Here is a 25455-nt window from a genome sequence, read left to right as displayed (position 1 = left end):
GTCGACTATAGAGCACTAAATAGGATCACTATCAAGAATAGGTTTCCCGTTCCACGGGTAGAAGACCTATTTGATAAGCTACAAGGATCGACCTACTTCAGTAGGATTGACCTAAAAAGTGGCTATCATCAAATAAGGATAGTTGATCAAGACATTGTAAAGACCGCATTTCGCACCACATTTGGTCTTTACGAATACATTGTCATACCTTTTGGCTTGACCAATGCACCGGCCACATTCAACCGCTTGATGGAGAAGCTGTTTAGGCCTCATTGAACCTTCACTGGAGTGTTCTTTGATGATATTATCATCTACTCTAATTCATTAGACGAACACGAGCAACACCTCCGGGTAATATTTCAAGTTTTAAGAGAGAATAAACTTTATGTTAATCGAAAGAAAAGTGAATTTTTCTTGCAAGAGATTCAATATTTAGGTCAAATTATCTCTCAAGATGGCATCCAAATGGATCCATCAAAGTTATAGGTAATAAAAGGATGGCCTAAACCAAGGAATCTTCATGAACTAAGAAGCTTTATAGGTATGTGTGCATACTATAGACTCTTCATAGAAAAGTTCTCACAAATTGCGGGACCATTACATGACCTAACAAAAAAAAGCGTTAGGTATACATGGTCTGCTAAGGAGAACAATGCTTTCGAAAAGCTTAAAGAAAAGCTTATCTCTCAACCTGTGCTTACACTACCGGATCTCTCAAAACCATTTGAGGTCCGATGTGATGCTTGTGGTGATTGCCTTGGAGCTGTTTTGCTCCAAGAAGGACACGCCATAGGCTATGAAAGTCGAAGGCTCGACCCTGTTGAGCAAGCTCTAGGTATATATGAAAAGGAACTCCTTGCAGTTCTACATGCCTTAGACTCATGGAAGCACTATTTATTGGGGACTTCTTTCATTCTGCGAACGGATCACCAAAGTCTTAAGTACTTCATGACGTAGACCAAGCTCTCCGACAAACAAATGAGGTGGGCAAATTTCCTTTCGCAATTTCATTTTCATATTGCTCACATTACTGGCAAGCATAATCAAGTAGCTGATGCACTCTCAAGACGGCCGAGAGTGAATACGGTTTCCATAGCAACTCACAATGATCTATCTTCAATGATAGATGAGTATGCTATTGATCCCGATTTTAGAGATGTAATTTCAGCCCTTGCATTAGGGAAGAAAGAAGAACCATTTACTTTACAAGATGGTTATCTTCTCTATGGCAATAGACTATGCGTTACTAACTCACTACGTGAGAAAGTAATGTATGAATCTCATGCTCCTCCTTATGCGGGGCATAGAGGGATTCAATCTACCTTAAAGGGAATTGAAACATATTTCTATTGGCTTACCATGAAAGTGAACATACAAGAGTAAGTTTCTAAATGTGTGGTATGCCAAAAGACAAAATTTGATAGAGGGAAGCAACTGGGATTGCTTCAACCCTTGCCAATCCCTAATTCACCATGGGAGAGTATATCCATGGATTTTATCTTTGGATTGCCTAAGTCTATCCCTGGGAATACGGGAATATGGACGATAGTAGACAGGTTCAGTAAACAAGCTCATTTTATACCTGTCAAAAAGACTATCAAAGCCCACCAAATGGCGACCCTCTTCATTTCACAAATTTTCAAGTACCATGGCTTGCCAATGACCATAGTGTCGGATAGAGATCCTAAAATGACCAGTAATTTCTGGAAGGGTCTCTTTGAGAATTTAGGGACAAGGCTAAACTTCTCTTCGGCCTATCATCCACAAACGGATGGCCAAAGTGAAATAGCTAACCTAACAATTCTCGATCTACTAAAAGCCTATGTAACGGAAGTAGATCAAAGATCCCAATGGGAGAAGTACTTACCCTTAGTGGAGTATGCTTACAATAACACTGTACATACTTCCACGGGAAAAGCACCTTTCGAGGTAATTGAGGGAAGATCAAAATGTCCCTTGCTACTTAAGGTACATGGGAAGATCTTCGTTGCATATGAGTATAGCCGGGACCTACAAGAATCTTTTCAAAAGATTAAGGATGCTATCTCTATCTCACAACAAAGGCAAAAGGCTGCTGCTTACAAGCACAGGAGAACCCAAGCCTTTCAAGAAAATGATTGGGTCTTGTTGAAGTTTCCCAAGGCTCGATTAAGGCAGACGACGGGCAAGAATCCTACGGGACACCAAAAGTACTATGCTAAACTAGCAAAAAGGTACTATGGTCCCTTCCAGATTCTTATGCAAATCAATGAGATGGCCTATCAACTCAAGTTGCCCAATCATTGGCTCATACACAATGCTTTCCATGTGAGCCTATTAAAGCCTTACAAAGGAGAGCCACCTCAAGAACCAACTACTGAAGACTCACTGGAGATCGAGGACCAACAGGAGGTGCTGCAGTCCGAGTCCATCCTCCGACATGAAGACAAGGTACTAAGAGGGGGTTAGACTATCCGACGATATCTTATTAAGTTTAAGAATTATCCTTTTGAAGATGCTAGATGGATGCAAGGCATACAATTAAAGGATAACCTAAACCTTGTCAATGCTTACAATGCTTCCCAACAGCAAGCAAATGTACAAAATGTTAAAAATGAATAAAGTTTTTGTCTTATAAGACTCTCTTTTCTTTCTTGTGCACAAAAATAAAGTAGTATGTATGCTTAGATCAAGTTTGCGGAGACGACGTCTCCCAAACACCAAGTAGAGCTTGTCACTCTACTATGGAAGATTAATAGGACTAATGTGCAGACATGCTTGCGACAGCCGCAGGCTCTCAAGCACCAAATGGACTAGTCATCCATTGTGGAATGATGTCGTAGGGTAACATAGGGATCCTCTACTCGCTAAGAAAAGGACTCATGAATATGCTTTATCTTCTCTACCATAGTCGAGGACGACTATGATTTCAAGAGAGAGGTAATGTCATAATAATCAATATCTAATTCTCCTAATTGATTTTCTCAAGTTAAACTGATCATTTAATATGGGGAAGTGCCAGGGTAGAAAAAGCTAGAATATTGGTTAAGCTAGCAGATCGGCCACAGTAGGGATCCAAAGGAGGGAAAATAGGGATCCAAAGGGGGGGCCATGTGCAAAAGAGCCATGTGCAACAATGGGCTAAATAGACCCTAAGGTTCAGCTCATTAAGACTTCCAAAATGCTAAGGTTCCAAAATTCAAAGGTTGTGTCCAAAGGTCAACCATGGGGAATTGGATGCTTTGTGTGTGTCAAAAAAGTCTTTACAAATCCCTACTTAGGAGGGGGCGAGCCTTGCTTGTAGGGGATGAGAGAGAAAGCCACACACAACACACACAAGCTCCTTTTACACAAAGGGAATGAGGGACACATGTCAGCTCCCTAGGCCAAATGCCCACAAGGTGTACCCAATTCCTATTGGATGACCTTGGAGGTGGACCAATGAGAATTAGGCTAGAGTAAATCTAGTTTAATTAATTTAAAAACTCTTAATAAAAGAACCAATGAGAATAAAGTCCTCTACAAGACTATTGGACATTCTCCCAAGGGGTCCAATGAGCATTCAACAGTCCAATGGCTTGCCTGATTCCTATTGGCCAGGAGGCAAAGGGGTCCAATGAGAGTTTAGTTGAATTATTAAATTACCTAAAGCTCTCACAAAAGGGGAAAGGGGACACATGTCAGAAGGCTATCACTTATGCTGCTTAATTGTCATTGGCTAGCCCTAGGGAGGTCCAATGAGAGGGTAGCAAGAGCAAATAGCAAGAGGGGTCGCCCAAGAGAGAGGGGGCTGATTTTTGCAAGGCATTATCACACACACACTCACACAATCTCATGTGTGAAGTAAAGAAGACTCTCTCTCCTTCTCAAGCTTTAATGGAAAGCTTACCACCTACTCCAAGCTTGTGAGAAGGGAGGCCTACACCAACAACTCTTGGCTTTGTGATGCAAATCCAACCAAGAGCCAAGCTTCAATGCATGCTCATCTCCTCTACCATGCTAATTAGTAAGCTAAGCTATGCTAATATGAGTGATTATGTGAGGAGATGTACATCTTTCTCGTAAGAATACTCCTACTTCCTCTCAATCTACTCTCATACCCTGCTAGCTCTCACCATCTTCGAAGGTGTGTGAGGTCTTGGGTCTGAGACCGGGGATAATTGATGTTGTGTTTGATAAGTGTTTTGCTTCGTGCATCTTCATTGTACTAGCTAGTCTTGAAGGAACACAAAGAATTGTATTGGAGAATGTCTCTCTTGATGGGAGAAACCATAATACAAAGCCTTTTGAAGGGGGGACCGGCTCCATGAAAATCCGGTCCTCAACTGTTGTCAATAGCTTAATTTCTCTCTCTTTTGAAAGTATTGTTCATGCTATCTAACTAGGTGTTATGCTTTTTGTTGCTCTCTCCACCCAAGCACTCTTGTAATTCTCATTAGGAATCTATCCTAATGAAATGCCCACTATGTTCATGCTAATTTCCGCTACACACAAGTTTTTAGGCCATTAAATGTTACAAAGGCTGCAACAGAAGATACAAATCGCTTTAGCTCGACATGCAAGACGCCCAACCAGAGTTCTGACCATGGAGGAGGTCGATGAGATCCGACAGTGACCGATGAGAGATTTCGTCTGAACCCCCCCCCCCCCCCCCCCCCCCCCCCCCCCCCCAATTGCCTTTTTCCTTAGTGTTTTAGTGTTAGTTCTTTGTAACTTTGTAACTTTGTCATTTCCGTATTTAGACATGGTATCAGATTCACCAATTGTAACTTTTTGGTCTCATAGAACATTTTGGCCTTTTTGAAGACGTTAATATAACATTTTATTTCTATGGCTGGTGCGATTGGGCCCAAGGAAATATTTGTCACCACAAAGTCGAAGATGTTGAAACTTGTTACTCCATTGGGAATCTTACTTGTCCATGAGAGACTCTTACCACATAATGTTTGAAAGAGATACTATCTTAAGTGTCTCGACTTTGTTGTCCAAGAGTCACTAATTGCAAAGATTACTGCAAGGTCTATGAAATCTGCATGGATATCACTTGAAGCATCTTTGTTATCTGAATCTTCCAACTAATAAAAAATTCTTTGTAATCGCAGTACAGAAATAAAGCTTTGGTTTTGATGTTGGATACGAACTTAAGAATATGATTTTTCAGGGACTTGTATTGTAATACCCAGCATCTTAGTCTCATTATGTGCACCTTTCATCTTCAGGTATCACAATCTTGGTTGCCACTCCTGGGCGTTTACTGGATCACTTGCAGAATACATCATCCTTCTGCTATAAAAATCTGCAGTGGATTGTGTTTGATGAAGCTGACAGGTAAACAATGACATAGTAATAATTATTTGTGCGCGCTTCTGGGTTTTGACAGACAGAGGCATTTACAACATACTGATGTAATTGACCGGCATATGCAATGTTATGCTCGTGTGCATGTCTTGAACTTTGTGTGTATGGTCATGTAGCATTGGATTGCCAGCATGTGCTACTTTATACTATAAGAATCTCATGGAGGCACTCTTTTTCAATCACTTTACCTACCATGTTTTACACTCTGAACAGAACTAGAATTGTGAAGAGCTTCTAAATTAATGTTGCATAGTGTGAGCTCCGTTGAATGACACCCTTTTCATTTAGTGTATTTTAGAGATGCTCAAATGGTATTACGCAGTTAATTTTTTTGTAGTTTTACATTCAATATGGTTGATAATTGCTTTTGTTTCATTTCTCTATGTTGCAGGCTCCTAGATCTTGGCTTTGGAAAAGATATAAAAAGTATCTTATTGTTCGTAGACTCCCTGCAACATGTCAGTTCAAAAAACCAGTCAAACAGTCGAGGCATTGTCCGACAACATTTACTGCTATCTGCCACATTGGGTGATGAAGTGATGGAGCTTGCATCGTTAAGCTTGCAAAACCCAGCAAGAATTGGCTTTTCAGAACCTCTACAGCATGAAGAAGAGCCAAGTGCCAGTGCATCTTCCAGAGTAGAGAAAATTTCTGCTAATTTGAATGACTCTTCAAAGTGTAATGCTGGAAGGAATCCCTTGGAATATAGCATGCCAGTGCAGCTTGCCCAAAATTTTGTATTAGGTGGAGAGCTCTCAAAGTTTGTGTTGATGTCATATGTAATTAAAACGGGAGTTTTTGGTGTGTATCTCTTGTTCGTGAGGATTTCATTTTGTGTTGATTTTGGTTGCAGTACCATGCAATTTGCGGTTGGTGACTCTGCTGGTTGTTTTACACACGTGGCTGGACAGGTCTAGCGGTCATAAGGTTTCTTTCTCCTAACCGATAAGAGCACCAAAACGTTATATGCATTTATGGATTTTTTTTGAACAAGTTTTAACGTTTCTTGTTCAGGTAGTTGTATTCCTTTCTACTTGTGATTCAGTGGACTTTCACTATGCTCTTTTAACTGATTTCTTTTGGAGTTTTTCTCCAAGAGAGGAACAAGGTCACGACAGGGGCCTAATCAATGGCAAGTGTTTTCGTTTGCATGGCAACATGTCGCAACAAGAGCGAACAGAAACGTTTCTTGAATTCAACAAAGAGAATTCAGCCCTTCTGCTCTGTACAGACGTAGCTGCAAGGGGTCTGGATATTCCAAAGGTCACACATATATTACAGTATGACCCCCCTGGAGATGCCAACGCATATGTTCACAGGTACAGGCAAAATCGCTGATTGGGCTCTTATTTGAGCTAAAAAGTGGAAGCATGGTTACCTTGCTTGCATGTAGTACCTTTGACTTTCTTGTACGTGGAGATTTAAATCAAGTTTGTCAGGCTTCACAGGATTTGTGTATCAATTGCAACTGAAGATACTTGTAACCACTTCGGACTAATGATCAAGAGAATATGCCTGTAAATGACCAGAATTGGCAATGATTACCTTTATGCTTAACAACTGAACAATCTGAACTGAAATAATAGTGAACGTAGAAAGAGATAAGTTTATGGATTGGGCTGCGGGATGCTTTTGCATAAGAGATTTCAATGGCCCTAAACTGCCACTGTCAGCACCCCCCCGTGGATATTTGTTTATTAGTTTGAAGTTGTATGAAGGCTCAACAAGTTCAAATATTATATTAACGTCTTCAAAAGCCCTAACTGACCTATGAGACTAGAAAGTTACATTGTGGTGGATCTGATACAACGTCAGAGTAACAAAACTAACAACATAACAAGAACAATATGGGATCCTAGATTGGTCGATGTGAACTAAGCAAAATGGGCAGCTGGCCGTGGACCTCATGCCTTTCACTCGGCTCTTTATAAGGATGCAATCAAGCTCCTCTGACAGTTGTACTCTGTGATTATCAATATAGGAAGAAGTATCGAAAGGGTGCTAGACTTTGGGACTAGTGCATTTGGAAGAGGAACTTCGTCGCTTCGTGTCGACTTCTCTTGTTGTTTTCCGTTAACTGTTTTAACTTCTTTCAATTCTGTTTGTGCTTTGTTGAAAATTACCGTCTTGGGTGGCCAAGCCGGTTACAATTGCAGAGGCATCTTTAACCAATAGTGGAGTTTATTCTGTAGTAGATCCTAAGCAGAATGTCTATAATCCCAAGCTAGGGTTTGATTCACTTGTCATCACATCCATTTCTCAAGCTTTTACAAATCAATGAGCAAGGTAAGTAGACAATCACAGGAGATCTAGCATTGGGCGTTGGCGGATCTCATCAATCTCCTCCATGGTCAGTGGTCACACTGGGCGTCGTGCATGCCTGGCCAGAGTGCTCTGAATCTTCTGATGAAGCCTCCGTCGATGCTGTGTAGTCCTCGTAGTCGTGGGTGCCTGGATTTCCCTCGCTCACTTGCTCACTCGCTCGGTCGATCAGTGTGCCTCTTGTGTGAGACGAAAGTGAGCTCTGCTGTGGTAGTAGCTCCTGCGGCTGTCCAATGTCTGCTCTAAAGAAATGTGTGATCCGTCTCTCAGACTGGCTAGCCTCTCCACTCATCAGGCTATCTCTGTGTCTGCGCAGCTCGAGCAAGAACAAACCCAAGCATCTCTAATCCTCATATCCCATGACTCTCGAGAGTGGTCCAAAACCCTCTCTGAACAAGCAATGGAAGCGGCCTTGTATCTCGTAGTAGACGGGGCAGCGGCATGTGTAGTGCAACTCTGTCTCAGGCTCCATGTCACACAAGGGGCAAGTCCTGGCCTCTGCTGTGGTACTCCGTTGTCTCCCAGTCTCAATCCGCAGTTGGTGAGAAGATGTGCGTAACTGGCCAATAGCACATCGTATCCCATGAGACAAGTGGGTGTCCATGTATCTGGGTCTCGTCAGAAAACCATCCTCCGTAAGCTGGAGAAGAGGCTCTCTGTAGAAAGCCATCTTCGTGCCTAGCTCCTGTGCCGGCTGTATCCATGTCCTCCCGGTGTCTAGCTGGGTCAGTTCTTGGCGGATGAGCTTGGTGATCTCGGACTGTGTAAGAGTGAGAGATGGTGCATCCAATGAGTACTGGAAGGGTGGCAACCTGTCTATGCTGAACCCATGCGCCTGAAACCATGATGTCATCTCTCCATACCAGCATGCTGTATCTCCTTGCATGGCTAACTGTCGAGAGGACTCAAATGCAATGCGAGCATATCTGTCTCTAGGAAGTTCCCACATGCGGTGTATGAAGGAGACTCATATGGTGAGCGCCTCAACCACTAATGGGGGGCCGCTAGCTCTGCTCGGATAATGGCATGTGGTAGTGATGCCTTGGCTCTAATGAGCCGCGAGATCATAGAGACGAGAGGTTTCTCCATGCTCCCCCATCCATCAGTGTGACCCGACCCCCCGTGATTATCCAATGAAGGTCCCCATATCTCAGCTCCGTAGAGCAATGCAGAAGCCACCAAGGTGTCAAAGAGCCAGAGCTTCGTCCGAGGCTCCTGAAACTGAACTTGTGACCACATCCTCTCCAATCTACTCAATGCTGCACGGGCTCTAGTCAATCTGGTCTCTGCTGCTCTCCTGAGTGAGAATGCCGGTCGGCTAAAAACCACTCTAAGGTAGGTGTAAGCATCTGTGTACTCCACAGTCTCCTGGCCATGTGTGAATGTAGGTGCTGACCTCCTGATCCACTGTGGGGTGGTATTAAACACCATATCCTTGGTTTTTCCAAGGCTGACAGACAAACCACTTTCATGGGAAAACCTATGCAAAGCATCCAAGTGACGTTGCATCCCCTCGAGAGATTCGGAGATCAACACAATATGATCATCATATAACAAAAGTGGAATCCATGTCCCTGCCAGCTGTGCACCTCTATCACCATCGCTCTCAATGTAGTCAGAAACCTCATCTACATACATACCGAATAGAGTAGGAGAGAGCGGGCAACCCTGCTTCACCCCAATAGTGGAGTGAACCGGTGTAGATTGAAACCGGCCTGTTCAATCCAAAAAGGGCGGTAGACTTTACTTCAAACCATGATTTAGCTTTCACCCATTATTAGTCGTCTATTATACCTGCGCTATAGTGACACAAGAGAGGGGAATGGGATACAGATGCTAGAATGCACCTGTATGAGAAGACCGACACCAGATTGGCCCCTAACTTAGGCGCCCCTTTCGGTATTTCTTTATTGTTCAAAAGAGGGAATAAACGCTGTGGTTCCTACAAGTTGCCCCGCACAAACTCGGCTGAATTTCCACTGTTCCAGCGCGATTTCGGCAGCATAACTGTACTAGAACCCTTCACAGTCAGTATTCCCACGCATTGACCGACTTTCCCGACGCATACGGGCACTTTGCAAAACCTGGCGAGAATCTGCAGCACGCTGAATTCTCTGTTTTCAGCCCTGAAAATGCGCCAGATCACCTGTACAGCGGTCCCCTTGCGTCCCCGAACCTCCTGGGGGTATTACGGTCCGTTTAGGGCCAAAACCCTAAACCTGCAAAAATACACAGCAGGCTGTAATTCACTGTTTCGGGCTCCGTTTTGCGTGCCGGTCGCATCCGTAGCAAGTCCTCGAGCTCCCGCACCTGTAGGGCTACTTGCCCTTTGAATCGGACGAGATTTCTGGCGTGAAACCTCTCCGAATTCACCTGTACCTGCGGGGGAATTAGCAGCTAGCTAATCCAGTACTTGTGCAAGAGGCTCTTGCCTCGGCAATCGCGCATGAACCCACACAACTATACATTGGTCAATTGAAAAGCCCACTAGAGGGGCATAACATACTGCCATAGGGGAGAGAGAGAGCAGTGCGTAGCGTGCAGGGCATCACTCCTGGCACCGCACTGTACATAAGAGGGAAAGGAAGCACTCCATAGCTCTCAACCAGTGACAGAAACTGAAAATGAGCCTCCCTTCTCCTAAAATCAGGGCCCACTTCTTCCTGCATGAGGAAAGTGCACAGAAATGTGCCACTTGGCACATTTACAGGCTATTTCCCGTTTCGGGGTTGCCACCTAAAAATCTCCCGATCGGTTGCCCAGTTGACTTCACGGCAGAGTAATAAAATGTTCCCCTTGTCATTCCGGAGATAATGACGCGAACACATTTTCATGTTACAAAATAGCAGTTCCCTAAATTTTAGGAGATGCTGCCATTGTATCTTTCTAGGTCATCCGACCCTCTTTGTACACTGCGGCCACATCCAGAACTGAAATGTAGCCTCTGTAGCAAAGGATTCCACTTTGGCTAGTCAATGACCCCACTTGGCTAACCATAGTCCTTGTCCAACCTTAGTGCTCTCTTGCCCTTAGGCCTGGACTCCCTCTGGACAGTTCCACACTAGCTATGCAATGCAGGGCAGTTAGATTTCCCGAGGGGTGTTTCCAAAAAGTGAAAGTAAATAGATAATAAGAAAGAAATCAACAAAAAGGATAGATAGTAGTCACACGCTGGTGACATACCCCCCTCTTGAAATCTCAAACGTCCTCGTTTGCATCTATGTCGTACATGCTCACTGTCAACACTGATGTATTCAACATCTGTCGACACATATACGACACATACATGCTCATTGTCAACCTTGGTGTATTCAACACCTCGTCGACTCATGTATTGCCTGCGTGTGAACCCTGTCCCAATGACACAGTGGTAGCTTCGCACTCTGCCATTGCTTTGAGTCACTAATTTTCCAATGACAAAATGGTAGCTGCACATTTTGCCACTGTCTTATAGTACACGTTGGATCCCGTAACACTTTCGAGCATACCCAAATCGACAGTTTAAGAATGCAGTTACACATGTACTCTTCAATAGAAGCAATCACTGTATCCTTGACAAACTGACAAGAAATACTCACTTCTATAGCACTAACCAAACTTTTGGACATTCCATAAGAGCAATTGCCAAACTGACAATTTGTACAGCTCTAACATTCATGTAACAGGTATTTGATTGGAGCTCACTTTGTTTCAGAAGCCATTGTCACACTGACAATCCATGTAGCTTTGAAACTCAAGGGGTCAAGGTAGGTTGCAAATCGAAGGCTTTCAGGTAAAGTGATAACATAGTTGGTGACTCTGCAAGTTCACCTTCTTCCATCCACTTAGCATCCATTGGTGGATAGCAACCTTGCCTTTCACTTTACTTTCTGACTTTTACCAAGTAACGCCTAGCAACCTTGCCTTTCACTTTCCTTTCTTTGTGTGCCAAAATCTGTTCCGGGACCAAGATCTCGTCAAGTTCCTCGACTTCCGGCTGATCTTCAGCTGGCACATCACCCACATAGGGTCTGAGAAGACTCACATGAAACGCATTGTGAATCTTCCAACTGTCAGGCAATTTCAGCCTATATGCAACATCACTGATTATGTCGCATACTTGAAAAGGCCCATAGTAACGCATGCTGAGCTTTGGAAACAGTCTTTCCTTGCCCTTCATCTTCTTTAACCTTGCCTTTTCAAAGCGTAAAAGCACCCAATCACCAAGTGAATATACCACTTCACGACGGTGACGATCAGCTGCTTTCTTTTGCTTTGCCTGAGTCCTTTCTAAGGCCACTTTGACCTTCTTGTACATTTCATCCATGTCCTAAACATACTTATCTGCTTCAAATATCTTGTCCTTTGTATGCTGTATGGGAGGAACTTTCTTGCCACCTTCAACTATCTCAAAGGGTGCCTTGCCAGTTGATCAATGCACTGTATTATTGTATGCATACTCCACCAATGGCAAATACTGCTCCCACTTTCCTTTATGCTCTGACACATAGCACTTCAGCAGATCTAGGACAGTAGAATTTGCCTCTTCTGACTGCCCATCTGTTTGAGGATGAAATGACGAAGAGAATTTGAGCGTGGTGCCCATATTCTCAAACAAGCCTCTCTAGAACAAACTTGTCATGCGTGGATCACGGTCGCTAACAATCGACTGTGGCATGCCATGATACTTGAAAATATTGCTCATAAACAAGCGTGCCATCTGATCTGGCTTTATCTTCTTCCTGACAGGAATAAAATGAGCCTGTTTGCTGAATCTGCAAATAATGGTCCAAATACCATCGATTCTTGTCTGCGTTCTCGGAAGATCAAAGATAAAATCCATAGCGATACTTTCCCATGGTTTATCTGGAATAGGTAGTGGTTGCAATAACCCTAGTGCCTTTTCCCTGTCAAACTTGACCTTTTGGCATATTAGGCATTCTCGCACAAAGGCATCCACATCCCTTCTCAATGTAGGCCAATAGAAGAATGTCTCAACCGCTTTAACTGTAGCATCGATACCACGATGCCCTGCATACGGTGGGACATGACTCTCTTCCATAACTTTGCGTCGCAATGGCTTTGTGACACACAATCTGCCATGCATCATCATGAACCCGTCTTTAAGATCTATCCTGCTAAACATTGCTGCTCCTTCAAATTTGTCCATAATATCATCAATTCTAGGTATAGGGAACCTATTCTTGATGGTATTCTTGTTCAGTGCACGGTAGTCGATGCACATACGTCATGAGCCATCCTTTTTCTGCACCAACAACACTGGAGAACAGAATGGAGATGAACTGGGCTGAATCAGCCCCTTTTCTAACAGCTCCTGTACTTGGCCCATTATCTCTTTCTGCTGAGCCGCACTAACCCTGTATGGAGGCTTATTTGGTGGGCTACTGCCTGGCACCAAATCTATCGCATGGTCCTCGGGTCTCTCTGGCGGTAATTGAGACGGTAATGAATCAGAAAAACAGTCACTATACTGTTGTAAAAACATTGACCTTTTTTTATCTAGCACAGATAGATTTGATTCATCACAATCTGACACTTCACGTGCAAAAACCAAGTACGCAGAAAGATGCTTTTTCATTACAGAAGTAATAGCAGAAGCTGATACAGTAGGAATAGACTCCCCTTTAAGCTTTACATCCAGAATGTGAGTCTTTCCCCTGCTCTGTACAGTGATCTTTTTGTTGTAGGCATCCATGATTCCCTGTACACGAAACAACCAAGGAATACCTAACAACACATCACATCCGTCCAGTGGCATGATGTAAAATTCTTTAGCATCCACATAGGACTGGATATGTAGACGCAACTTTCCAATGATGGGTGTCACAGCTTCTGTATGGCCAGGACATGCCAAACCTGCCTCTGCTGTATACCCCATCTCTTCAGGTCTGATTCCCAACTTTGAAGCCAATTCTGGGGAAATGAAGTTGGCTTTGGCACCTGGATCAAAGAAGATAAGCACTGTTTGATCCCTGACCTTTCCCCATGCTCTGCAAAGCTCACTTGCATCTGACTTTGGCTTGTCGCCCACCATATCTGGCACTAGACCAGCCATGGGCTTCTTTCCTTTCTTGTCTTCCTTGTCATCAGAATCAGCTGGCCTTTTCTTTGTAGGACAATTGTAAGCAATGTGGCCAGGCTGCTCACATATAAAGCATTTGTTCTCTGTCCTCAGGACCTTCTTTTGCTCTTCTGACTTGCGAGGAAAACGTCTTTTCCATTTCTTGGCTGGTCCTTTTTCTGATTCAGCCGTAGCTTTGTCTTTCCCTGCGTTGGCTGACTCCTGAGTCCCTTTAGGAGCCTCATTGGGAACGTGCTTCTTGGCTGAATTTTTCTTGCCTGATCCTGCCTTGACGCCAGTGTTAAATTCACAATCTTCTCCCTTGAGCAAACCATTGCCAGTGTTTGCTACCTCGATGAGCTGCGTCAAAGTAGTGACTTTTGTCTTCGTACAGTACTTTCTCAATCCTTTAGGTAGGCCACAACAGTATTTTTCAATCTGTTCTATCAATGGCACAAACCTATAGGATGTTACTGGAAGTAGAGCTTTCCAAAACTTCCGATTGTAATCATCCAGATTTCTGCAAGTGGCAGCATTTAGTTGGTGCCATTCTGTCATGACATCTGCTTCAAAGTCATCAGATAACCATGCTGCTGCAAAAATCTGCTTGAAATAAATCCATGTGGACGGGGCTTGCCCTTGAAGCAATAAAGTTGTCCACCATTGTCCCGCATTCCCTGTCAAGAAAGTGGCTGCCTTGCGGACCTTTGAAGCCTCTGTAAAGTTTCCCCCTGCATAGGCCTTGTCAAACTGTTGGAGGAATGAGAGAGCCTTCTTCCTGTCATCAAACCCTGTAAAGGTCGTGAATGACAAACCTTTGCCAGCTTCTTTGTACGGAGTTGGCCTCTCCAGCGGCGTTAGATTGTCGTATGGAAGTGACTGAAACATGGGAACACTATTAGGGTTCATATGTGTTCCTTGGCCGCTATTAACTTGACTTGGAAATGCTATATTTGGCTGCTGATTTGTAATTCCAGCCATACCAAAATTTGCCTGTGGCATCCCAAATTGGCCCTGAGTGCTCTGAAACCCTGGTTGCATACCCATGACACTGTACATGGGGTTAGGCATCATCGTTTGAGCACCGCCAAACACTGTTCCTGGCGTGTAAAACTGATTCCAGGTGCATGACCAGCCATGCTCTGGAATACCGATCCACCTCCAAAATAGCAAGGGTGTACTGAAGGTGGTGGGAAGACTTGTTGCATAGCCTGTAAGTTGCTTCCCTGCACATTAGAACGAGCTATAGGCTGCTGAAAGGTGGCGGGCTGAATTGGTACAGCTTGAAAAACTGGCATTTCAGCCACCTGTTCTTGCACCTTAGGTATAGGTTGTGGAGACTGCATGTTCTCCATCAAGTGTACAGGTGTTTCCATTGACTGTGTGGTATGAATCACCTGTGCTCGAGCCTTAATTGGCTTTTGAATATGATCCAGTGACCCAACTTGAATATGATCCAGTGACCCAACTTGCTGAGACGGAACAGGAGGTTGCAGAAAGGCTAAAAACCTCGGGTTCTGCATTACTTGTGTAAACATAGCCACAGCAGTAGCCAACTGGGTCCTGAATATATCATCATCTGTCTGTGGTGGTCTTAAGGACTCACCCACTTCATGTGTCTGTTGACCCTGTGAAGAGGAAACCTCTTCAGTCACATCATCTGGTCTGTCAGCCATAATTGCAATTCCCTTTGTCTTCAAGCCCAAAACTGACCAAGGCTCACTTCTATGGGAAAAAGTGATTTAATCCCGTCGATGGAACCATGAAACCGGCCTGTTCAATCCAAAAAGGGCGGTAGACTTTACTTCAAACCTTGATTTAGCTTTCACCCATTATTAGTCGTCTATTATACGTGCGCTATAGTGACACAAGAGAGGGGAATGGGATACAGATGCTAGAATGCACCTGTATGAGAAGACCGACACCAGATTGGCCCCTAACTTAGGCGCCCCTTTCGGTATTTCTTTATTGTTCAAAAGAGGGGATAAACGCTGTGGTTCCTACAAGTTGCCCCGCACAAACTCGGCTGAATTTCCACTGTTCCAGCGCGATTTCGGCAGCATAACTGTACTAGAACCCTTCACAGTCAGTATTCCCACGCATTGACCGACTTTCCCGACGCATACGGGCACTTTGCAAAACCTGGCGAGAATCTGCAGCACGCTGAATTCTCTGTTTTCAGCCCTGAAAATGCGCAAGATCACCTGTACAGCGGTCCCCTTGCGTCCCCGAACCTCCTGGGGGTATTAGGGTCCGTTTAGGTCCAAAACCCTAAACCTGCAAAAATACACAGCAGGCTGTAATTCACTGTTTCGGGCTCCGTTTTGCGTGCCGGTCGCATCCGTAGCAAGTCCTCGAGCTCCCGCACCTGTAGGGCTACTTGCCCTTTGAATCGGACGAGATTTCTGGCGTGAAACCTCTCCGAATTCACCTGTACCTGCGGGGGAATTAGCAGCTAGCTAATCCAGTACCTGTGCAAGAGGCTCTTGCCTCAGCAATCGCGCATGAACCCACACAACTGTACATTGGTCAATTGAAAAGCCCACTAGAGGGGCATAACATACTGCCAAAGGGGAGAGAGAGGGCAGTGCATAGCGTGCAGGGCATCACTCCTGGCACCGCACTGTACATAGGAGGGAAAGCAAGCACTCCATAGCTCTTAAGCTGTGACAAATCTGAAAATGAGGCTCTCCTCTCTTCAAATTCAGCGCCACTTCTTGTTGCATGAGGCAAGTGCACCAGAATGTGCCACTTGGCACATTTACAAGCATTTTCCCGTTTCGGGATTGCCGCCTAAAAATATCCCAACCGGTTGCCCAGTTGACTTCACGGCAGAAAATGTTCCCCTTGTCATTCCGGAGGTAATGACGTCAACACATTTTCAGGTCCCAAAATAGCAGTTCCCTAAATTTTAGGAGATGCTGCCATGGTATCTTTCTAGGTCATCCGACCCTCTTTGTACACTGCGGCCACATCCAGAACTGAAATGTAGCCTCTGTAGCAAAGGATTCCACTTTGGCTAGTCAATGACCCCACTTGGCTAACCATAGTCCTTGTCCAACCTTAGTGCTCTCTTGCCCTTAGGCCTGGACTCCCTCTGGACAGTTCCACACTAGCTATGCAATGCAGGGCAGTTAGATTTCCCGAGGGGTGTTTCCAAAAAGTGAAAGTAAATAGATAATAAGAAAGAAATCAACAAAAAGGATAGATAGTAGTCACACGCTGGTGACAACATATTCCCTCAGGATGGCCAGTCCATGTGCAGTGCCCATATCTATGAGGCGCCGCCCATACTCAGTATATTCCACTTCCTGCGATAGTCTGGACAAGCCCGTCTCAACAACATCTAGCTCCCTTAGCATCTCCTCTGAAGTATCATAGAACACTGTCTGGTGATGGGCAATCCTAGCATTGAAGTCCCCTAGAATTATAATGTCACCATCTCTAGAGAACTCCCATATGTCATCATCCAAAATAGAAAAGGGGGACTGTCCTCTGGGTGATGCATAGATTGACGTACTTGGGGGAAAGTAGCAAATAGCGATGTAAAGATATCTACCTGTCTCTGCTTTCAATCTCACCCACATGTACCTAGCCTACTCATCCTTGCGGGCTATATGTATCATTGGCTGCAGATCCTCTCTAAATAACACTGCTACTCCCCCTGAGCCCCGTCCTCTGTGCTCTGATCGCAACTCCTGTCTCTAAGCTGTCTCCCATCTGTATCCACTGATGTGAGGCAGGGATTGCCCAAGGGCCTGATGCGTCTCAGAGTAGAAGATGATGTCTCTTCCAGTAAAACTATCCTCAAAAGCACCCACATCAAGACGCATAGATCCATTACAATTCCAGGCAGCCATTTTGAGTGTGGTCCCATAAGTCTCGCACTGTCACGTGAAGCAGCGCTCTAGTATTACCACTCTTCCATCTCGGTAAAAAGCAATCTTGCCTTTTCCCCTTGCCGCTCTAATCTCCGATATTACCTCCTGCATATGAGCGATCTGCGAGAGGGTAAGATCATCCCCGAGAAAGATGCCCGTCTCTTTAAGAGTTGGCCGTTTCTTCAAGAAGGACTTCTTCGCTTCCATGGAGGAAAATGGAGGATGAGTGCCCTTTCTTTTGAGGTTTCCCCACTGCTTCCATTTTTCTTTATGTTGCCCACTCTTCAAGCTCTTGTGTGCGTCAGATCAGGAACCCCCATCAAGGCTATGAGTTCTTTTACCTCCTCGTCCACATTGTCTTTGACTTTAAGACCACAAATTCTCACATGTAAAGCGCGCACACGTCTTCTTTGCTCCTCCTCTAGTGTCAGATTAATGATAGTGGGTGTGGATGTGGGCGTTATCTCCTTGCCTTTTCCTTTGTTGGTAACCTCGATCGATTTCTCGGCCTCACCCGCCTTCTGTTGAGTTTTTGTAAGAACATCTACCCAAGAAGTCGTCATCTCTTTGTGTTGCTCTTCTCCCTCTTTGATGGCCCGTACTTGCTCCTTGATCGTGTTGATTTCTTCGATTACTGAGGGTTGCAATTCGCCCTCTTCCAGTGTGTTTCTTGATCGTGCTTCGGCGAGATCCTGCTTGAGTGACGCAATCTTTTCATCGTGAGTCGTCACCCGATCTTCCAGTGCATTTATCTTGCTTTCTTGGATCAAAACGCTTCCTTCGAGCATTTTTATTGTGCCCAATAGATTGGGTTCATTTTGGTAATGGTCTCCGTCATTTCCTCTTTGCACTTTTGGATGGCATCCTCTAGGGGTCGGCTTTATCGTTCAGCCTCCTCATGCTTAATCGTCGCCCGGAATTCTATAGCCACTAAGCGCACATTGCATCCACATTACGCATACATTATCTCCCGCGTCAAGCATACATTTTGCGCGGCTTTGCAATTTACTGTGAAATCTGCCAAGAAAATCTGCTATCTGAATTTCTGAATTTTTGAATTTTCTGGGGTTTTTTGTATTTCTGGAATTCTGTCAGCAGATTTTTGAGAATTCCTAAAAAATTCCTAAAACTTCCCTGCTGCTGGAAAATTGCTGGACTTGGCAGCCGATTTCTGAAAATTCCCTAAAATTGCCTGCTGCGTGTATGCTCTGTTCCTGTCAGCGTGCTGCAATTTCACCTTGCTGCTGTTCGTGTCTACCTGAAGGGGAGCAACTCTACCTGACGGCGAGCGGCGAGCACCTTTGGAAAGGGCGAGCAATTTTGTTAAACGAGCAGGGCGAGCAACTTTGTTGGACTAGCAGCTTGGACGAGCACCTTTGGAAAGGGCGAGGACGAGCACAGAGAGAGAGAGAGAGAGAGAGAGAGAGAGAGAGAGAGAGAGAGAGAGAGAGAGAGAGAGAGAGAGAGGCGAGGGGCGAGGGCGAGGGCGAGCAGTCATGGGCGAGGGGCGAGGACGAGGACGAGCAGAGAGAGAAATGAAATGAAATGATATATTAACGTCTACAAAAGGCCAAAATGACCTATGAGACCAACTGATTACAATGATGAGTCTGGTACCAAGTCTGGGTACAAACAAAGAAAACTACAAACAAAGAACTGAGATAGGAGTGCTACCGACTCCTATGGGTGGCTGGTAGGCTGAGCAATGGTATCATGCCACAAAGGTACAAAGTGGGGATAAGTGTCACCATGATATAATATAGCAGTAGCATGAAGCCTATCCTGATCGACTCTTTGGGTGTTGTGCTAGAATCCTGTGGATCCTCTGCCGCAATCTCCGCCGGTGCTACGTGGCTCCCCTCCTCAATCGTGGTCGTCTCGATCTCCCCAACTCTATAGCTCGATCAATGAGAGTATTGCTGGTGTGTGTATGGGTGGGAACCGAGCTCTGTGATGGTGGTGTCCCCTCTGCCTCTGTGGTACTCAGACTGAAGAAATCTGAGATGCGTCTCTGGGACTGTCTCTGTCTTTGCCCTCTCAATAGAGCGTCTCTATGTCTCTGTATCTCAAGCAGGAATAATCCGAGACATCTTTGATCCTGATATCTCATGACTCTATGTAACGAGTCAAAACCATCTCTGAATAAACAATGAAAGCGTCCCCATATCTCATAGTAGACTGTGCAGTGACATGTAGTGAAACTCTCTCTAGCTCTGCATGGCATAACTGACTCGATCTCCCCAACTCTATAGCTCGATCAATGAGAGTACTGCTGGTGTGTATGGGTGGGAACCGAGCTCTGTGATGGTGGTGTCCCCTCTGCCTCTGTGGTACTCAGACTGAAGAAATTTGAGATGTGTCTCTGGGACTGTCTCTGTCTTTGCCCTCTCAATAGAGCGTCTCTATGTCTCTGTATCTCAAGTAGGAATAATCCGAGACATCTTTGATCCTGATATCTCATGACTCTATCTAACGAGTCAAAACCATCTCTGAATAAACAATGAAAGCGTTCCCGTATCTCATAGTAGACCGTGCAGCGACAAATGTAGTGAAACTCTGTCTCTGGCTCTGCATGGCATAACTGACATATCCTACTGTCCGTTGGTATGCCTCTGAATCTACCTGTCTCAATCCCAAGCTCGTGTGAAGATGTGCGAATCTGGCCTATAGCACATCGTAACCCATGAGATAGATGTGTGTCCATGTAACTGGGACGTGTGACAAATCCGTCTGTCGTGAGTTGGAGAAGATGCTCTCTATAGAAAACCCTCTTCGTACCCAACTCCCGTGATGGCTCTATCCATGTCCTCTTGCTATCAAGCTGGATAAGATCCTGCCGAATGAGTCTAGTAGTCTCCATCCGTGTAAGAGCCAAAGATGGTGCATCAAGAGAATACTGGAAAGGGGGCAGCCTGTCCATGCTGAAACCATGCCTCTGAAACCATGAGCTCATCTGTGCATACCAACATGATGTATCTCCCTGTAATGCCAGCTGTCTAGATGATTCAAGAGCAAGCCTGGCATACCTGTCCCTGGTGGTGTCCCATAAGCTGTGTACAAATGATACTGATCTGGTGAGTGCCTCAACCTCCATAGGTGGTGCAGCCAGCTCCGCTCGTATGATGTCATGTTGAACTGAGGCCTTGGCTCTAATCAGCCTAGAAATCATAGATATCAAGGGGGGGAGAGAGAGAGAGAGAGAGAGAGAGAGAGAGAGAGAGAGTAGTTCTGGAGAAAGAATCATTCCCTGCTTCAGAGAGGGGAAATCTGTCGTAATTCTAGAGAGAGAAAGGTATGTTAACGTCTACAAAAGGCCGATGTAGCCTATCAGAGCAGTACCAACTTATGTCCATGTCTGATGTCATCTCATCATCAAAAAATGAAAATAACATCCCACACTAAGGGTAAGAGCTGGACAAAAAAGGCCAAATTTTGAGAAGAGGGGGAGATCTTTTACTCTCTCCTCAGGTCTCTAGATAGCCCATGAGCTTGGCTATGAGGTGGGCGATGGCTGTTGCTGAGGCGTCTGGTGCTGTGTCTCTGATGTCTCACTAGGATAGCTCTCATTTGACCATAATATGGTCTCTCGTGCGTCGCCCTGGTGGGCATGGTCGTCAGGCTCGACAAAGTGCGGTGGCTGTCAAGTGTGACTCGCAGGGGGTGTGTGTGTGTGTGTGTGTGTGTGTGTGAGGTATGTGGCGGAGTGGCTCTATTGTTGCTGATCTGGTGGGTGTGGGGTCTGGTCTGCTCTGTCTGGGTGCTTCTGGTGGAAATGGTCTCCGGTCTCGTAGTGGTGCTGTGCTGCGTCTTTGGAGCTATTAAATGAAAAGCCCTAGGCATTTCTGGTCTTCAACTCCATGACATGACAGAGGTGCCCGAAACCCTGTCGAAAGAGGCAGAATACCTCCCCCGTATGTCATAGTCTACTGTGTATTTGCGTACGTAGTGTTCCTCTGTCTCCGACTCTTGGCCGCAAAGCTCACAGATCCTGTCCTCCATTGTAGTGGCTGTCCATCTGCATCTGTCCTTTCCGTCTATGTGAAGAGGTGCGAATCTGTCCAAGGGCAGCTCACATGGATGAGTTGGATTTCCAACTCTCTGGTGTAATAATGAAACCATCCTGTGGTTCCTATAGAACCCCATCTTTGACCCTATAGGAAGTGGTGGTCGGGTCCATGTCCTCTCTGTCTCAATCCTCAGAATACATCCGTCTCTGACTCTCTGCCTCAAAGCTCACAGATCCTGTCCTCCATTGTAGTGGCTGTCCATCTGCATCTCTGTCCTCTCAGTCTGTGTGAAGAGGTGCGAATCTGTCCAATGGCAGCTCACATGCCGTTGGGAAGTTGGATGTCCAACTGTCTGATGTACTAATGAAACCATCCTCAGAGAGGTTCAGAAAGTGGTTCCTATAGAACTCCATCTTTGACCCTATAGGAAGTGCTGGTCGGGTTCATGTCCTCTCTGTCTCAATCCTCAGAATATTTCCTCTTGTGACTTGGTTCACTTTAGTCCGACTGAGGGGGAGTGCCGGATAGTCTAGACCAGTGTTACCGGGGAATGCCATCTCGTGAGCAGGGAACGCCGGAATGGTGTTCCAAGGAGTGCTCACGGCTCTGGTTTGTTCCGGACAGGCAGGTGATACCGGTCTGGAACAGCCCAGAACGGCTTGGAATGGGCAGATTTTCAGATTTGGGTGTTTTTATCTTGTGAGCCTCCCCCTTATAAAATGCCCCTCCCCCCACACCTTACCGTCACAATGCACACAAGCTTTCAAGGGCCAAGGCTCAAGCTCTACCCTCTCGAGTCTTGACTCTCAAGCTCTAGCCTCTAGCCTCTTTCAAGCTTTCAAGTCTAGACTCTACAAGGCCAAAAGCTCTCTCTCTCTCTCTCTCTCTCTCTCTCTCTCTCTCTCTCTCTCTCTCTCTCTCTCTCTCTCTCGCTCGCTCTATACAAATCAGTGATGGGATATGTACGCATCCTCGAGGGGATCTCTGATTTAGTTCACTCCACCATTGGGGTGAAACAGGGTTGCCCATTGTCTCCTACTTTATTTGGTATGTATGTTGATGAGGTGTCTGATGACAGAGAGGGTGATAGAGGTGCCCAGCTGGCAAGGACGTGGATCCTATTGTTATATTCTGATGATATTGTGTTGATCTCTGACTCACCAGAGGGTATGCAGCGACAATTGGATGCATTACTCAGTTTTGCAGAGGATAGTGGATTGTGTGTAAACCTTGGTAAAACCAAGGTTATGGTGTTTAACACACCACAATGGATGAGGAGATCAGCACCGACTTTCATATATGGTCAGAAGATTGTAGAGTATACAGATGCATACACTTACCTTGGGGTTGTCTTCATTGGGCCGAGGTTTTCTTTGGGGAGAGCAGCAGAGACTAGACTGACTAGAGCTTATGCGGCCTTTGGAGGCTTGGAGAGGATGTGTTCGCAGGTTGAGTTCCACGAACCTCGGACAAAGTTATGGGTCTTTGATACTTTAGTAGCCTCAGCTATGTTGTATGGGGTGAAAATATGGGGACCTTCGGTAGGCCAAGATGGTTGGAGACGTATGGAGAAGCCCTTGGTATCTATGATCTCTCGACTAATCAGAGCCAAGGCCTCCGGAGTCCGTACCCCAGGCTATCATTTGAGCAGAGCTAGCTGCCCCTGCTATGGAGATTGAGGCGCGTACCAGATCAGTCTCCTTGGTGTACAGCTTGTGGGAACTCCTAGAGGAAGATATGCTAGACTGGCCCTTGAGTCTTCCAGACAGTTAGCTCTTCAAGGGGACACTTCATGGTGGTATGCACAAATGATATCATGGTTTTAGATGCATGGCTTCACCATGGCACAATAACAGGGAATGGGTGGAAGGGCAGCTTCCGTACCAAAACGGCCGGAACGGGGAGAACGAGTCGGGAACGGACAGGCGTTGCGGATGCGTCACCCAACTTTGGAATGGGAGGAACGGGTCGGAATGGCCGGGGGAAACGGGGGGCGGTAGTTTGAATTTTAAAAACGGGTGGCAGTTTTCAAATTTTGAAAACATGCGGGTGCCAAGCCGTTTGGGGGCCGTTCACACTTGAGCTTGCAAGACTCCTTTGGGGGGGGGAGGGGGGTCTTTTTTTTCTATAAAAGCTGACCCTCACCCCTCACACTTTGATACTCTCTAGTCTCCCTCCCTCTCAAGCTTGAAGCATCGAGTGGCAAGCCACTCTCACTCTTACCCTCTCTCTCAAGCTTGAGGCTTCAAGCCACTCTCACCCTCTCTCTCAAGCTTGAAGCCACAAGCTCTCAGGCTCCATCCCTCTCGCAAGCTCCATTCCTCCATCGCATCCCTCTCTCAAGCTCCATCCCTCTCATTCAAGCTCCATACCTCCATCGGACATCCCTCTCTCTGGGTTTCAAGTCTCGAGGCTCAAGCCTCAAGAGGACACAAGCTTCCGGATCTCATGAAGGTCCCTCGGTTGTTAAGAGAGGAAAGAAGGATGAGCCTTCATGGTGGGATGAGGTGCACTTGGGAATCTTGGGCAAAGACGGATCATGGACATGCAAACTATGTGGCTTCCATCGCAAATCTGGGACCAGGAAGGTTCGAGCACACCTCCTTCACGTAGTGGGGGAGCAAGTGAAGCATTGCAAGAATGTGACAGCCGAGAAGGAGGAGCTTGAGATCAAAGATGCCATTATGAGAGCCAAAGCAAATGATCCACCTAAGCGGCAAGCCATTGACCCCAATCACTTGATTTTTCCTTCTTCTACCACTCATTCGCAAGCTTTCGTTGGAGGTAGTATTGCAGCGGCTTAAACATCATTTTAAACGATTTCACCCTCTCTTCCCACCCATCGGCAACGAACTCTTAGATGCGTCATGGGATCCAAAAAAGGAGGATGTGGATGCCTCCGTTGCCCGCCTTTTTTATCACGACCATATCCCTTTCATAAAGGCTCTGTAAGTTCCAAGTTCTCAATGCTAATACATATTATGACCATAACTAGTATGTCCATTGTCCATTCAACATTGTCTTTGTGACATGTACATTGTATAGGTCGGACTACTTCAAGGCGATGTGCACAAGGATTGAGGATTACGGGCCACGCTACGTCCCACCCACTTCAGAGGCCCTCCATACTACTTTTCTTGATAGAGAGAAGGCCGTTGTGGAGATGGAAGCCGTAAACATGAAGCAACAATGGGCCAAGTATGGAGTGACACTCATTGCAGATGGCTGGAGGGACACTAGGAGAAGATCCATTCGTGGGCTTGTGGCTTATTGCAAGGGAGAGATGTACTTTGCCCACTCACATAATGCCACAAAAACAAAGAAATCCGTCGATGTGCTTGCAAGAGAGTGGGCGTCTGCCATAGAGATCATTGGCCCAAAGGTAGTGTTGCAGCTTAGTCACTGATGGGGAGGCATCAAACAGGGCAGCCAACGCCATTTTGGAGGGCATGTATCCCCGCATCAAAGTGTCATTTTGTATGGGACATTGCCTTAACAACCTTTTAAAGGATATAGGGCGCCTACTTTGGATTGAGCCACTCATTACAGATGCGTCCAAGCTAGTGTCCTTTATCGACAATCACAATCTCCTTCATGGTGCATTCTTGGAGCGATCAGGGGGCAAGGTTTTCTTGAAGTATTGTGAGACCCGCTTTGCCTACAACTACCAAATGGTTCATCGCCTATGCGAATGTCAGAGTGCAATGCCGCAGACCCTCATCAGTACGGAATACACTTCCTCATACTACGCAGGTTTAGTCGCAAGGATCTTATGTGCAGGCAAGTCAGAGGATTCCTAGTTTTGGGAGTCATTGAAGACTATATATAGACAAAATGGTGCAGCCTG

At 45.6% G+C, this 25455-nt stretch overlaps 1 protein-coding gene across 6 annotated transcripts in view; it reads left to right on the top strand.

Annotated features, from left to right (window-relative positions):
- The window catches only part of LOC147454863 (DEAD-box ATP-dependent RNA helicase 17-like), a 130367-nt gene that overhangs the window by 23898 nt on the left and 81014 nt on the right, over positions 1–25455 (top strand). For all 6 annotated transcript variants that reach the window (XM_086516675.1, XM_086516677.1, XM_086516676.1 and 3 more), the window contains 4 exons: positions 5199–5307; positions 5729–6081; positions 6191–6264; positions 6352–6656. In XM_086516675.1, the coding sequence (XP_086372801.1) occupies positions 5199–5307; positions 5729–6081; positions 6191–6264; positions 6352–6656 (841 nt within the window). The remainder of the gene's footprint in view (positions 1–5198; positions 5308–5728; positions 6082–6190; positions 6265–6351; positions 6657–25455) is intronic.

This window comes from Adiantum capillus-veneris, chromosome 7, assembly GCF_014529385.1.
Source record: "Adiantum capillus-veneris isolate H3 chromosome 7, ASM1452938v2, whole genome shotgun sequence".
Lineage (NCBI taxonomy): Eukaryota > Viridiplantae > Streptophyta > Polypodiopsida > Polypodiales > Pteridaceae > Adiantum > Adiantum capillus-veneris.
This window is presented reverse-complemented; position numbering and strand designations above follow the sequence as displayed.